Source organism: Mastigoproctus giganteus, chromosome 7 (assembly GCF_048544385.1).
Source record: "Mastigoproctus giganteus isolate SK-2022 chromosome 7, ASM4854438v1, whole genome shotgun sequence".
NCBI lineage: Eukaryota > Metazoa > Arthropoda > Arachnida > Uropygi > Thelyphonidae > Mastigoproctus > Mastigoproctus giganteus.
The window spans coordinates 147,061,426-147,078,496 of record NC_143581.1 but is presented as its reverse complement, the minus strand read 5'-3'; the positions used below and the strand labels follow the sequence as shown (position 1 = coordinate 147,078,496).

Below are 17,071 nucleotides of genomic sequence, written 5' to 3'. Positions count from 1 at the left end.
TTTCATCAGTCAAAAATTGCTGCAATAGTGATGTGTATCTTGTTATGACTAATACCAGGTTCCCAAGCTTCACTGGCACATTCCCTTCTTCATTTTTCTCCTGACTAGTTAGTGTCCTTAATCATGACTTTACACAAGCTGTTGCCTTTGTGAGTTATTTCCAGAGATAGCTAAAATTTAAACCACTGTGGCTCCACAATAATTGCCTTTATAAAGAGCATTACATTTCAAAACTTATACTAGTCTCCTGGTCTCCTGAACAACTCTCAGTTGTAGGGATGTCCAGACAAGCCTTACGATGTCTCCCTTCTGGGACCAGTATAAGTCACAAATCATGATGTGCTTTATAAAAGTAATCATCACAGAGTAACAGCAATTTAACTTGTAGTTCTCTTAATAGCTAATGTCAGATAGAGAAAAAAAAAAAAAAAAAAACTTTAGGCAAGACCTGATCCTCTTCTGTCATTATGTCTTTCTTTAAAGAGCACAAGACTTTCACCAACTGAAATTACCTGCACTGATATACATACACAACGTTTGGCTGAATGTTTCAAAAAATTAATTTCATTCAATGATAAACATTTATACTGCTAATATTCTTCAATGTCATCTCCTTCTGCAACCACACTACTGGTTCTATCATGGTTACCACTGATCAAAACATTTTTTTGGAAGCCTTCTATCACAAATGTTTTCCACTGTGTTTGATTGGATTGGAACTATTTTCCTTTGATGTCCTGATTCAATTCTGAAAATTAAAAAAGCCAAAATAACAAAAAAGTGGCATACTGCCAAACCAGATGAATAACGTGGGTGCAACTCAATGGAAATGTTTTCGTCAGTTAAAAATTGCTGAACATCGAGTGACGTGTGGTATGGTGCATTATTGTGGTGATGGAACAAACCATTTCAGCATTTTCAAGTCATTTAGAGTAATACCTTGCAAAATTAATTCTGATAACACCACTGACTGTCAAGAATTGCAATCAGCAAGACTTTCATATATGATTCTGACTGCTATGCTTTTTTTGGCTTTGGTAGCAATGCTGTTTTCTTTTGGCAGCTTTGAACCTTGATAGGGTGATACCCACCATACACCCAAGTCTTATCACCTATTACCATTTTTGTTAAAAACACAGGATCTGTCACAGCTTGCCTGAACAACTAAAATGACATGAGGCCCCAATGCTGTTTTAGATCTCATGACAACAGGTGGAACAAACTTGATCCTCAATTACCTTACGCTCAAATTCTCACTCAAAGTGGTCAAACCAAACTAAATGAAACAGACACTTCCTCAGAAATTTCTTGAATGTTCAGTCATCGATCTGATCAAATGATGGTGTGGACTTTAATGTCTTGTTTCATGATATTCACAGACAATTTGTTTCATCATCTTCAAGCAAATGATTTCCATGAAACCTTTGAAACAAGTTCAAAAAACTGTCCACCACTACATCATAGCATGATTTTCATAAACCATAAAGAATGTTTTGTATGCGTCTGTGGCTAACTTTCCAAATTTATAACAAAATTTAATGTTCACAGAATTGTTCAAATTTTATTTTCAGTACCTGCAACAAATGAGAAAAACAAGCATTCATTCCAACTTTCCACCAGAGTTAAAACTTGGTGTGCACATGCTCAAAAGGTACTCCTGTAAGTTCTGTTCATAATCTTTTATGATCAAACTATCCAAACATTTTGTTACTACAAATTGATATTCCAAACCTGGAATATCAATTTGTAGTCTTTTAGCTAGGCTGTTTTCTGCATTATCCATCTAATGAGTTAAATGGGCTGCTTTTCCAGAGGCCTTATGAGAATAGTGGCTGTATTACACATATTATCTTCTTGGATCTGGGAGTCTCCTTTCTCGTACTAGATTTGCAGCCCCCCCACCACCTCGAGGAAAATTAATGTACACGAGAGCTGTTCAAAAAAGAACAAACATCATTTATCATGAACAACTGTACTGCTTACTATTTCTAGCTGAGCCATGGATTTTAAGACCAAACCAAGCTGCCTCACATGGCAACTGCATAGCTGACTTGTGCGGATGATGTATCGGCCAAGTTTATGCCTGTTCAGTTTCCCTATAAAAAAATGTACGTGACAATGAGGAACAGTATGCTGCTCTCAAATTTGGTTTCCACATCAAGAAAACATAAGCTGAAGCTTTATATTTGTTATTTTGGTTTTTAGGAGCATTAGCAACTAAGGCCATATTGCTCTGGGGATATGTGGTGGTCATGGGCTCAAACCCCAGTCTAATCAAGAAGCATGTGCTACGCACTGCTGCTCCTGCCCACCTGGCTATGGAGGTGCCGATATAAGCTGAAGCACATGAAATGTTAAAAGAGGCTTACGGTGAATCTACATTTCCATACAGCACAGCTTGCAGATGGTTTAGAATGTTTAAAGATAGATGCACCTCAATCCCAAATATCAGCAGTCCTGGACTGCCGATTTTTATGACTGAATATGGTTTCTGTGGTGATAGCAACCACTGCTATTGCCACAGAAACCATAAACACTGCTTCCATAATAATGAGAGAAGATTGTCACGTAACAGCAAGATGACTAGCAGGGATGTTGAGAATATCAATGGGAGGCATGCACAATATTCTCCATGACCATTTGCATATGACACGTGTTTATGCATGCTAGGTTTCAAAACCACCCACACCTGAGCAACAGCAAGTTTGCATGGAGGTTTGTCAGGAGCTAAAATGGATTGTTACTGAAGATGGCAAGGTTCTGCAAAAGGTGATAACGGCAGATGAGACATGGCTTCATCCTTTCAACCCAGAGAGAGTAAGCAACATAGCTCTGTTTGGAAGTCTACATCATCGCATCACCAAAACAGCAAAAGTTGTGGCTTCTGCAGGAAAGGTTATGGTCATCTCTTTTTTGACATTCAAGGAATGGTTTACCAGCATGAAGTGACACATTGTATGACTATTACGGGACCTGACTACAAAACTGTACTGCACACTTTGTGGAATTACATTTGTCACAAACAGCCACAAATGGACACAGGCGGGTGGATGCTGCATCATGATAATATGAGACCTCAAATTGTTCATGCTGTCATTCAATACTTAGCCAGCATTAATGTCAAACATGTCCCTCATCTGCTTTAGGTACTCTGCAATTTTTTACCCTATTTCCAAAGTTAAAGGAGTTGCGAGGAAAACTTTTCCACTCGTCATAAAAGTTGTAAAGACATCAAAGGCGATTTTAAATGCATGTCAAAAATGGCTTCCACCACATTTTTGAAGAATGGCAGAAATGTTGGAGTAAGTGTATTTCATCAAATGGGAACTACTTTGAAAAGGATCATCAAAATATGGTTGATTAATAAATGTATGTTCGGTAAAAAGGATTATGATCATTCTTTATTGAACAATTCTTGTATATATGACTATATGTTTAGTCATTTATATTGCTAAATCATAATATAACATTTCTGTGTAAAAATACAAATTGAAAACATAAAAAATTTCAACTTAGGCTTATTATAGCCCTCTGAATAACACAATATATAATAATGGTAATAGAGACCAAACTCAGCATTAATACAGATACTATGTCATATACAAATAAAAATTGAATGCATTTACATTTCAAATTCTTGATGCATTCATAAAGTTTTCCATTGGGACATAACACAATTAACACACAAAATAACAAAATTGCTTGATTGGCACCTTTTCTCTAGTCTATAATTTAACATATTATAACAGTATTCTAACACACTGTTAATGTTTTCTTTTCTGTAATTTCAGATTTCCAGATGACAAATCAACTTGTGAATTTAATGCATTTATACTTCAGTATATACATTAAATTTTATTTGCATAAAAGCTAATCTTAGTCACTAGTTCCTATATGACATCACGAAGAACATATATCAAAACAGGGAGAATTTTTGTAAAACTATTTAAAATTATGCTTTATCAATAACATAGGAATTATTTTTGTGCCAGACAATATTAATATAATTACCTTTGTGCAATTTGACGTAATTCATTTGTTAGAACATTTGCATCTGAAGTTATTCCTGCTACACTGCAAGCCATATCACTTTAAAAAAAAAATATATTTCTATCAATTCTGTACAATGAATTTTTAATATCCAATATATACACAATTACAAACTTTTTATGAAACAATCTAAAAATTAAAACTATAATTACAGCAAAAAAAAAAAAAAAAACTCAGATTGTGGAATGAGATAAAACTAAAACTTATAATGCAAACACACATACGCTGCCCTACCATTAATATCCATACACCTCTCCATTGATAGTTGGTCACAATCTACTCAAGCATTGTGTCAGTATCCTTGTAGGCCTTCAAGGAGACAGTAGTACGATTAATGCCACATACCACACACTTCAAGTGCAGAATGATAATAGAATCGCACATAAGCAATTGTTCTGCACATGACATTCTGATGCCACTAAAGATCCCTAGGTCAATGATTGAAGTGGAAGTGGACTATTTCGGAAAATGGAAGTGGACTATTTCTGAAACCACCAACAAAATGATCTGGAAACCTTCCAAAGCTGACAGAACGTGACAGGGGTGCCCTGGAAATAACTGTATGCTTGGAACACAGGTTGACATTATGAATTATGGATGTTATTGTTAGCGCACACACACAGGTCTTCAGTGAGATGGCTGGGACACACCACCACCAGTACAGTGTACACAACATCCACAAGACATTAATCACACCAATGCTAGATGTCATAGTTTGGTGTAAGGTCTGCTGTTCTTGAATCGTGGACTGATGGAAAGCTGTGCTTGGAGTGACAAGCCATAGAACATGATCTGACAGTCATGCACGGGTGTGGCAGATGCCTGGAGAAAGCTACTTGGTGGACTGTATTGCTCCAACTATGAAGCTTGGCAGAGGCAACGTTACGGGATGGTCTAGAGCTGTTTATCATGGTTTGGCCTGGAATCATTGGTTGTTTTGTACAAAACCATGAAAGCTAAGGTCTAACTAGACATCCTGGAAAACAATGCATTTCCTACACTGCAGTAGCATGTTGAAAAAGGTTCACTGGGTGCATGTGAGGAGACACCACCCAAAAAATGGTGGACATGGTTGCCACCTGGAAGGCTGAATGGCAAAAAATATTGGAGGACATTTACAAAACAACAGTGGAGAGTGTTCCACGGAGACTACAGGGTGTCATAAGGGCTAAAGTTTTCAGTACACATTATTAGTTTTCCTGTTGATAAAGGTTATTTATAAAATGCAGGTGTCTGAATATTAATAGTTGGGCAGTGTAGATACACAATTTTTGGAAAAATGAGAACATGTGCAAAAATTTATAATAATCACTATGGGGGGGCTGTGCTCGCTTCTTTTGATAAAATAAAATACTTACAGAAGCTTTCGACACTGTGTGTGTATCTTCCTCAGCTATGAATACATAAATACTTTACAATATCTATTATAATATTGGTGTAGATACACCACAGGCAGCTATGAATACATAAATACTTTACAATATCTATTATAATATTGGTGTAGATACACCATAGGCAACTCTTAAAGAAAAACTATGTAGTGTGAAAGGTATCATTTCATCTGTATCTCATATTGTGCTCATCCTTCACAACAAGTTACCAAGTATTGCACTACTCCCGAATAAGTAACACTTCACTAATAGAGAAGACTATTGTTATTTATTCTCGGTGGGTGCGCCGCCACCACCCAGATGGACCATTTCAAAGCTAGTTGGCTTTTCATCGGTGGGTGCCTTTCACACTACGATCGTAGTTTTTCTTTAAGAGTTGTCTATGGTGTATCTAACACTGATTATATAGATACAGAATCTTAAAATATTATGCCCTGTTGGTATTTAGTTTATTTAAATAAATATGTTACATATGGAAATCAAGAATGGTACCGCATGGTCATGTCAGATAAACATAGCATGTGACCACACTTAAAGAGAAGCTTGTTTTACCACAGTAAAACAAGCTTCTGTTATTTAATTGTATTTAAATTAAATAAGATATGTTGTCAGTTATCACATTCGTTGCAAAATCTTGTGGGAGTTGGAAGGCCTGGTAGTTTGCAGGAAGAGATACTTGGCTACCATGAACAAAGTTTTCAATCAAGGAGCTCTTAATAATGCTCTGAAATCACTGTATAAGTTGCAGTTGTATGAGATGTGTTTCTAATGCGAACAGTCTGTCATTAATTGAACCATGTCCTGTTAAAATGAAATATACAGACCGAGGGAGAAACAAGACCTTGCAACTTGTCTAGTACATGATATGTCCCATCTTTGCCAAATGTTTATAAGTTCAATCTAGATATTTAAATTAATTCTAATTCATTTAAAGGAAATGTAGCCAAAAGAAATTCATGAAGACATGCAGAAAACATTAGGGGAATCTTGTCCTTCATATGCCACGATCAAAAATTGGGTTGCAGAATTTAAACATGGACCCCACATTGGGAGGCCTGTTACTGTATTGACACTTGCCAATGTGGTCGCCATTCATGACCATAGATTGGATGCAAGACCACAGAACAACATGTGTTTATGTGGTCTGGAATGCAAGACCACATAAGCACATCGAGATAACATTCAATATCTCCCATAAGTGAGCTCACAATATTGTGGTGAATGTTTTAGGAACAAAGGTTTCTTCAAGATGGATACCTAAAGCACTGAATGCAGATCAGAAGCAGGAATGAGTTAGGTGTTGTCAAGAGATTGTGCAGCATTTTGAAGGTAACGAAGCTCAGTTTACGGGTCAGTATATTATTGTGGGCAAAACATGCATATACTACTTTGGCCCTAAAACAAAATAACAGTTGAAACAGTAGTAGAATCTTTCTCTTCTTCCCCTTCTAAAAAGTTTTGAATGCAGAAGCCAGTTAGGAAAGTCATGGTATCAACTTCTGGGATGTGGAAGGAGTGATTATGGTTGATTTCCTGGAACAAGGTGTCACTATCAATGCCAAGTATTATTCTAACCTACTGAGACATGTCCAAAAGGAATTGAAGCTTAAGAGGCATGGGAAATTAGCCAAAGGAGTTATCTTACATCAAGATAACACACCGGCACATACGGTGTTTGTGACTCAGCCAACACTGCGTGACTAGGTTCGAGCTATTACAGCAGCTACCCTACTCACCAGATTTGGTTTCATTGGATTATTTTCTATTTTCAGGTAGGACATGAAAGGGCAGAAATCTGAAAGTGACAGTGCTGTGATGGATGCAGTCAACAACTGGCTTGAGGCAAAATCTTCTGAATTTTATCTGAGCAGGTTACGAAAGCTAGTGGATTGTACCAAAAATGAGTGTATTTAAACAACTTTCCAACATTTCAACCTCATATAGAACAGTATTTGGACAAGTTAAATTTCAACACACATCTTAATAATTTGTATCTCATGACCAAAAGCTTTAGTCTTGCCTTAATCAAAATCTCATCCCATGATGGGTTTGTCTAGAACAGTGGTTCCATATGTCAGAATATCATTCCCCCTTTCCAAGATTGTCTTGACTCAAAAAGTGCATTCCAAAAAGATAAAAAAGTGAAATATTTATCTTTATTTTTAATTTAATATGTGTCATCCAATAGAGTGTGATGTCCTGTAGATTATGTACAATCTGTAGAATTGTAGCTTGTAGAAAGATCAATATTCCAACAGTTTGAGTCTGTCAATCTGCGGTCCCAATTCTCCCCTTGAAATCCTAAAATTCCCCCCCCCTGGTTGAGAACCCCTGGTCTAGAAAAACTTTTAACTTCATATTATAACGCAATCTTTATCCAGATGACAACTTTCAGCACTGGTGCTTGTTTTCATCTGGAAAATAACAAGAAATTTTAGTTAAAGCTATTCTCCCTCCAGTTCAGTATGCTCTTAGGCTTCTTTCAGAGCCAATAGGACAGTTTCAGCAGTTGCTCTTCGGTGCATTACCTCTGAATTTACATCTGGAATGTTTCTGCAGAGCCTGTTAATTCCAGTGGAATTTCTTAGTATTAGAGTACTTGATGACTGCACAGCATTTGATTCTCTCAATTTGAGTATCCATCTTAATTCAACTTCCATATTTCAATGCCCTCTGTAAAAGAGAATACAGTTACAAACTGAAATTTTCTGTGAACGTAGAAGAAGAGTCACAAGACAAATACAGTAAACCCCAGCTATTCGCGGAGGTTACGTTCCTGAGAAATGCCGCGAATACCAAAAGCACGAATACTGAGTTATGGCTCCCATAGTAATAAAGGGGTTCCGTTCCAAAGTGTGAAATATATAAGAAAAACTAGTCTAAAATTTTGCCTATGTATGTATTATATGTACCTTCATAATATGACTATGTACATAGACAGTACATAGTGAAATGTAAGCATATGGCATCGAAATGAAAATAAGAAACAATTTAATATTAAATGTAATATTTATTAGAAATTTCAAACAAATCTCTCAAACCAGCGCCTTTGCTAGCAAAAAAACTTATCCCACCTGTGCTATCACCAGTTTCGCTAAAGTGTTGATAAAGGAGTTTTGCCTTTTCACGAATGATGTGTGAACTTAACGGAATTTTATTTTGAGTTCGGTCTTCTATCCACAGATTTAAAGCCTTTTCCATTTTTTCTAATTTAACATCACGAGTTACAGAGCAAATTTTTGAAGCAATTAGCGCGTTTTCACGGACACTACGGCGGATTTTTCTTCTGATTTCTTGATTGATCGTACCGTTGACTCATTGATTTTATAATGTTTTGCCACTGAGGAGACACTTTCACCATTAGAAATTTTGTCTAATAACTCAATTTTATTCGCTAATGTCATCACCTTCTTTCATATTTTCACATTTCCGTTGTTATTCGTAGCCATATTTTTGTACGGGTTAAAAAGAACTTGACCACAATAAAGTCACTTTCTCCCATTAACACACTAGAAAAAGTCTGTTTTACACTGCAAAACGGTAGATTTATCACTTTTGTAAGCATATAAATTGATAAATTTATTCAATTTGTAAGCATATAAATTAAAAGCAAATGACGAAACCTTCCATGACAAGCGCATAACACATACTGAACAAAGATTAGCGAGAAACATCCACGCTCGCAATTGTCACCCCCTCCCCCCACCCACTGAGCGCTATTTTGATCGGGAAAGATAATTTTAGCCACGCCCATGTTTTTTTATGGCAGAAAATGTTCACGGCACTTTAAAATTCACATTTTTTTAGGTTTCATTTTATATTAAATCAGCAACCGCGAATACAGATACTGCAAATATCGGGGGTTTACTGTAATCATGGACGATTGTTTCCAAGCATCCATGAGGATGCTTGGAAACAATTTTTATGCAAGAAAGAGCACTTCCACACACTGAAAGATTTTATCACTAAAAGGATACTCAGAATTTCCAGACAGCATGACTGCCTGACCTCACTCCTTTCAACTTTTGGCTTTGGAGCTACCTAAAGGACAATGTGTATCACAGGCAACAATCCTGAACTAGCAACTCTTAAGGGATAGCATCCCCCCCCACTATTACTATGTATGTTCTACAGTTGCCCATGCTGTTACCCAGTTTGAAGTTCTGCTAGAAAACAATGGGGATAACATCATATCAAGGCACATACTGAGTACTAAAAGGCAAATTCAATATCAATCGTTCAAAACAAGAAGTACTATGCTACTTGGGACTTTGAACTTGACATTTTTATACTTACTCGTGAAGTTTGTAGATCTTTTCTGCAGTAAACACCTCATCCAGAAGTTTATTGGTATTTCGCCGCTCAGCAGCTAGTACAATACCATCAGATGCCAAGATTCCTAAGCAAGTCCCTGCATGCCCAATTGCTTCCATTGCATACTCTACCTGATACAATCTTCCTAAAACAACAGAAAATAAAATAAAAAATAATCCATTAAAGGAAAACATTTATATTAAGAACTAGATGATTTTTTCCTGTAAAGAAATCATTTCCTTAATGAACTCGGTAAAAGATATCGTCACATGATGGTGGTGGAGGGGTATTTATTTCTTAAACTTATAATATAAATACTGTACACAATGTGAAAATTAATAATTCATTTATTTATTAATCCCTAGAATACAGGAAACAAAAACAGACTGTGTTGTGCCATTACTTATTACTAATATAAAGATTATCATTAGAAATGCACATTTAGTGGGTAGTGCATGGACAGACATACACATTCAATACACTAAATCAGGACCATCCAACCTTTACTTTTTGGCTAAGTGACTAAATATAAAATACTGAAGGTCACAGGACACATGGGTTCTCATGGGCAATGGGAACATGGGCTGTGTTGTGCCATTACCTATTACTAATATTAGCATTAGTAGAGGCATTTGATGCAAGAAAGCAAGCTTATGCAGCATCAGCCAAAAAAAAACCCACTTCCACTTCACCCCTCTGTTCGCTCAAAATACCTGTCCAGCCGAGCCTTAAACTTATTTAGGCTATCAACCTCCACCACAAGGGATGGAAGTCTGTTCCACCAACCAACCACTCGCTGGCTAAAGGCAAATTTCCGCACGTCTATCCTACATCTGTCTTTCCTCAAATTGAATTTATGCCCTCTCAGGTGATTTTTCTGAGCTAGAGGAAGAATCCCATCAGCATTGAGCATGCTCAAACCATTCAAGGCTTTATACACCTCTATCAGATCACCTCGCTGGTGCCTAGTCTCCAGACACTGTAATTTGCAAAACTTAAGCCTTTCTTCGTAAGAGCACCCCCTTTGTTCCATTCACTAATCTTGTTGCCCTTCTCTGTACTCGTTCCAGCAGCTCTACAAAAATTTCTTCTTGAAATGAGGCCTCCAGACCTGTATACAGTACTCTAGGTGTGGCCAGACCATTGTTTTATACAAGGGAATAATCACTTCCTTATCCCTGCTGGAAAAATTCCTGTATATCATTGACAATACTCCATGAGCTACTCTTGCAGCCCGTCTGCACTGCTCAGAGAACTTCATATCTGCCTGCACAACCACCCCCAAGTCCCTTTCATTCTCTACCACTCTCAGTGTAGTACCACAGAGTTGATACGTTGCTCTGGGGTTGCTGTTTCCCATGTGTAGCACTTTACATTTGTCAATGTTAAACTTCATTTGCCACCTCTCAGCCCATCTGCTCAACCTTCCCAGATCCTGTTGCAGTAGCATAGTGTCAGTAGTGTCCTTGACAACCCTGCCAACCTTTGTATCGTCAAACTTGGACATTAAGCTTGATATACCATCATCAATATCATTTATAAATACAGAAAACAATAATGGACCCAACACTGAGCCCTGAGGGACTCCACTAATAACATTAGTCCACGATGAGCAGTGTCCATTGATTACCACTCTCTGTCTTCTCCCCCTCAACCACCCCTTTATCCATAGCAGCAATTTGCCTCCAAAGTCACACTGCTCGAATTTGTGTAGCAGTCTTCCATGTGCAACAGTATCAAAAGCCTTTCTAAGATCCAAGTATATAATATCAAAGCTATTCCCTGCATCCAGTTCTTTTGTGACTGCATCATAGTATCCAATCAAATTGGTCAGGCAAGACTTCCCCTTAACAAAACCATACTGTGTCCGAGCTATAACTGAAGTCTTGTCTAAATGATTCTGCAGTGTTTCTTTAAATATAAAGATTATTATCAGAAATGCACATTTAGTTGGTAGTGCATGGACAGACACATTCAATACACTAAATCAGGACCCTCCAACCTTTACTTTTTTGGCTAGGTGACTAAATATAAAATACTGAAGGTCACAGACCACATGGGTTCTCATGGGCAATGGGTCACAAGCCACAATAACAGTGCCTTACCACTAATTATACCTTTTTCAAATTAGAATTTAACTTGTTGATCAACATTTTTAATTAAAGTTTAATTTTTTACAGGTAACAATAAATACAAAAATCCAACACTAATTATTAAATGACACTAATAACATTCTGATTACTGGATAATATTATTAAATACTTACACAAAACATCTTTAAAAAGCAATACCAAAAATTTGAATATTACTAAAAGTGGATATTTTTAAAAGTTAGCATGAAATTATATTTTGTGACGTGCTAGTTTTAAACTTGGGGGGGGGGGGGGGGGGAACAAAACACTTACAGCTGCCTACATGGCCAGAGGCAGCCTAATATGATGAAATAGGCCATAGACTGACATAGCCAAAGTGGCCATGAGCAAGAATCCAGTGACACACGTTCTTTGAGTGGACAACAGTTCAAGCCTCTGACTACTACCTATGATTAATGACTGTATATGTCCGTTACGATATTCCCTATCAGAGACTTGGTAATTTGGAATCTCCTCTCTTCGATCTTCTCTGGCTTAGAATCTCGCTACCTCATTGTGTGAAATTCATCTGTTGTTCTCTACAGTTCTCCCAACTCCACTAATCACTTGGAGCTCTTTGACTTCCTCTCTTTGCAACTTGATGTTCTCCAGTCCAACTTTCCTTAACAATGAGGTAATTTTCCTTGGTGATTTTAATGTTCACAACTCCAGCTGGCTTCCGTTTTCTAGTCACTCTGACCCAACTTGTCGAGATTCCGAGGCTTTTGAAATTGCTAATAACCTTGCACAGATTGTTCATTTACCTACAAGAATACCGGACAATCCTCAATCCTAACCATACAGCCAACACACTTGATCTTTTTCTCACAAAGAACCCTTCTAAGTACACAGCTGAAGTGAGTGGTCCTTTAGGCACCTCAGATCACAACTTGGTGATTGTCTCTTCTCCAATGGAGCCTTTATCCCATGGCTATTCCGAACCTCGTGTTGTTTGGCACTACAAGAATGCAAAATGGGATGACCTGCGAGATTTCTTTTCTTCTTTTCCTAGGTTGGATTACTGTTTCAAAACTTCTGATGTCAACATTTTCTCAGATCGTGTCAGTTAAATTATTCTTGTAGGAATGGAATCCTTTACTCCACACTCCACTTTAAAATCTCGTCCTTTATCTAAACCTTGGTTTTCCAATAAATGTGCTAAGGCTGTTCAAGAGAAGAACGCTGCACATCGTAATTGGCTTGTTTCCAATTCTTCAGTCTCATTTTCTGCCTACACCAAAGCTCGCAACAATTGTAAAGCAGTTATTAATCAGTCCAAACTAGATTTTGAACAGGCTAAGTGTAGAAAACTTGCTTCTTGCCCTAATGGTAGCCGAGCATTCTGGTCTCTTGCCAAAGCTATTGGCTGCAACTTTTGCCCATTTTGCTCCCACCTCTGCCAAAACCAGATGGTTCTGTTGTCACTTCAGCCAAGGATAAAGCTGACCTGTTAGCATCCCATTTTTCTTCCAACTCATGTATTATTGATCTTGGTAAAACACCTCCCACCATTCCCAACACACTCCATTCAATGCCTCCTGTGGTCTTCCGTCAAAAGGATGTCAGAAGAATTCTGACGAATCTTGATGCTAAAAAAGCTCCAGGTCCAGATGGTATTTCTACACTTGTTCTCAAAACTTGTGCTCCTGAATTTAATCCTGTTCTTTGCCGCCTTTTTTCACTTTCTTATTCCAAAGGTGTTTTTCCTTCTGCTTGGAAATTTGCTCATATCCAGCCAGTTCCTAAAAAGGGCGACAAATCCCTCCCATCGGAGGGATTTGTCACTCCCAGCAATTATTGTCCCATTGCAATTACTTTTACTCTTTCTAAAGTAATGGAGAAATCAATTAACCGCCAACACTTAAACTACCTAGAAACTTTCCCTCTGATCAACGATCGGCAGTGTGGATTCTGTCAGTGTCGATCCACTGGTAATATTCTTGCTCATGTTACCCATTTATGGACAAATTCAATGGAAAAGTTCAGTGAAACACAAGCAGTTGCTCTTGACATCTCAAAGGCTTTCAATTTTGCTTGGCATAAAGGTCTTCTAAAAAAGCTTCCATCTTATGGTTTGCTAACTGTTTTTTGTAATTGATTATCCAGTTTTCTCCTGATCGCTCAGAGGGTGATGGTAGATGGCTCTCTGCCTTCTAACTTCTCCACTAATGCTGGTGTCCCCCAAGGTTCAGTTCTTTCCCCCACTCTTTTCCTCTTGTATATTAATGACCTTCTTCCATTGACTGGAAATCCTATCCATAGTTTCGTTGATGATAACACATTGCATTCCACTTTCCATTCTGAGAAACCTTGCCCTGCTCAATCAGCTTCAACTTCTCGAATATCTGCTACCAATTCCTTAAATGCCGATCTCCAGGTAATTCTCCAGTGGGGCAAAGACAATTTAGTTGATATCAATCCTTCTAAAACTCAGTCTTGTCTTATATCTCGCAAAAGGATTCTTCTGCTCCTATGCTTAACTTTGGTGGCACTTCGATTTCTAGGCAAGATGATATATCTCTTTTCGGGATTACCCTGACTTCTAATCTCTCTTGGCACAAGCACATTACAAATATCGCTTCCGCTGCATCTAAAAAACTTTATTGTTCCCACATCTGGGGCGGTGTCCCCCAAAACCTTTCTCGGGATTCTAGATTCCATTCACAAGAAGGCAGTTAGGTTAATGACTTGTCTCTAACAGAGTCTCTCCACTCGCTGTCTCATAGACGTACTGTTTCTGCTGCATGCCTTTTCTACAGATACTTCCGTGGGCACTGTTCTTCTGAATTGGCTTCTATAATTCCCGCTCTCTCTTTCAAAACAGTTCTAACATGTGCCGCCACCAGCCAATATCCATTTACTGTCCAACTTCAAACTCACAGAAGAAACTTTTCATCTTCCTAGTTTATTCTTTCAACTACCATTTTCTGGAACAACCTTCCTTCATGTCTTTGCTGAAAATTACAGTCTACAGAAGCTCAAGTCTAGTGTCAACAAATATCTTCTCTCATCTCAAATTCCAACCCACGCACAGTACCAAGTACTATAGGTTCTAATACCTCTCGTGTTAAGGGTTTTCATTAAAAAAAAAAAAAACTAAAATGTTATTTGCAGATAACATTTCTGCTCCAAATTTAGAATTCTGTTTTACACCAGACGAGATTAAGCTTGAAACAGAAACAATACAACAAATAGCCAATTAATTTAAGTACATAATATTTTGGGATATGAGAAATTTTGGAGAACAGCATTTTTCATATAATCTTTATAATAATTTACTTATGTCCCTCTATCCCGAACTTTCTTTTAAATTGAATAACTCAGACTAAACAAGCTTTTGACCTGATTCCTTATAAAATTTATTTAGCAGTAAAATTGAGGGGAAAAAAAAAAAAACGATTTACAATAAAATTTTCTGAACGATTTTAAAAATTTCTGCTATTTTTTAATAGTCCCATTACAAAACTGTTGAGCAACAGTTTAGTGAAATATTTGCCACGAGTACTTGAATAACTCAAAGATGAAACAAGCTTACAACCTAATTCCATTTGCAAGGTTATATTTAGCAAAAAAAATTGAGGGAAAAAATAAATAAAAACGTGCAGTAAAATTTTCCGACCGATTTTAAAAATTTCCATTATTTTTTTTAACAGTTTCATTACAGTTTTGCTGAAATATTCGCCACGGGTACACCAAAACAATTGTAATTGTTTTTTTTTTTTTTAAACAATGTAGTCACAGATGTAAAAAATTATCAAATGGTACTTTTAATTGTTTTTTTTAAATAAATTTTATTACCCAAGTCTATCCCACTGACATCTTAGCTACCATGCAAAGGGAGCCAAGAGAGAGGTTTTTGTAATTGCTTCAATATTAATCTTTATTTCTCCTCTGAAACAAGTTTTGATGAAACATTCGCCATGGATACTCTAGTCTTGGAATAAAACCCTAGAAAACCATCGTCAGTGAGTGGAACATGCACAGCTCATCAATGGCCATGTGGACTAACCAATGTGGAAAGTTGGTGAGGGCAAGTTAACAGCAACCCACAATACCAATCCTACTTCTCTCTAGTAACTGACATTGCAAATTTTGGCAGCTAAGGGTCGCAGGCAGCAAATCCTCATATTGGCATACAAACACAAAACACAATTATGAAAAATCTTCACTGGTATCCCCAAAATAAATCAAGAATTACCCATCATCACTATACCATAGCCAGCTTAGTATCACTGTAGGTTTCCCGGACTGTATTACTCCTTCAGATCAATGCCATCAGTTTTTCCCAGACTGTGGTCTTAACTTGTGAATAAATGGTGCTCAGCTAGCTGTTCTACTTTCAAACCTCATATCTGGCTCTTTTAGATTATATCTCTCTTATGTTATTAACTCAAATATATTTAAATTGTATATTTATTTTTTATAAATATCATTATTGACATCACTTTGATTATTTACAATGTACACTCAACACTGCCCATGAATGTTGATAAATAAAAGGATGTTAATAATAACTAAAATTCATTTATCTCTTCAGCACTATATATATACAATGAGTGATCACTGAATTATGACCACACTTACGAAAAGTGAATGCGACCCACTGACCACGTGAGGTACGAGAGAGCACAATTAGTCGACCTACGTAGCATAGATAAGGTGTCAGTGGTTCAGTAGGTAGTAAAATTCCAAGCGTGATGGGTAAAAGGAAGGATTTATCAAACTTTGATAAAGGACAGATTGTGGGAGCTCGATGAGCTGGTGTCTCGATTTCCCAAACAGCTGAACTGGCGGGGGTGTTCGATAGCTGCCATAGTTAAAGTGTACCAGGACTGGCATCAAAATGGTCAAACAATAACCTGAAGGCAAAACTGCAAAGGTCAGCAAAAAAGTTGAAGTTAAAGGTGAGCACCAGGTCCGACGACTCATACAGGCGAACAGGTGCAGCAGTGTTCAAGAGTTGACCATGCAATACGTGGGCCAACCCAGAACAATATCTGCCATGACCATGCATCGCACATATGGGCTATACCGGCACACGACCCCTACGACATCCTCTCCTAACCAAGGTTCATCAGCGTAAAAGACTTGCCTGTTGCAAAGAGCATGCAAGTTTGACGTTAGAAGACTGAAAGAAGGTGTGCTGGTCAGATGAGTCACGTTATTTACTCCACACCATGGATG

General features: G+C 37.4%; 1 protein-coding gene across 1 annotated transcript in view; it reads right to left on the bottom strand.

Annotated features, from left to right (window-relative positions):
• Prosalpha3 (proteasome alpha3 subunit) overlaps positions 1-17,071 on the bottom strand; it is a 124,369-nt gene that overhangs the window by 75,150 nt on the left and 32,148 nt on the right. The window contains exons 3-4 of the mRNA XM_090377130.1: positions 9,738-9,900; positions 4,012-4,089 (exon numbers count right to left, since the gene is read on the bottom strand). Of these exons, the coding sequence (XP_090233256.1) occupies positions 4,012-4,089; positions 9,738-9,900 (241 nt within the window). The remainder of the gene's footprint in view (positions 1-4,011; positions 4,090-9,737; positions 9,901-17,071) is intronic.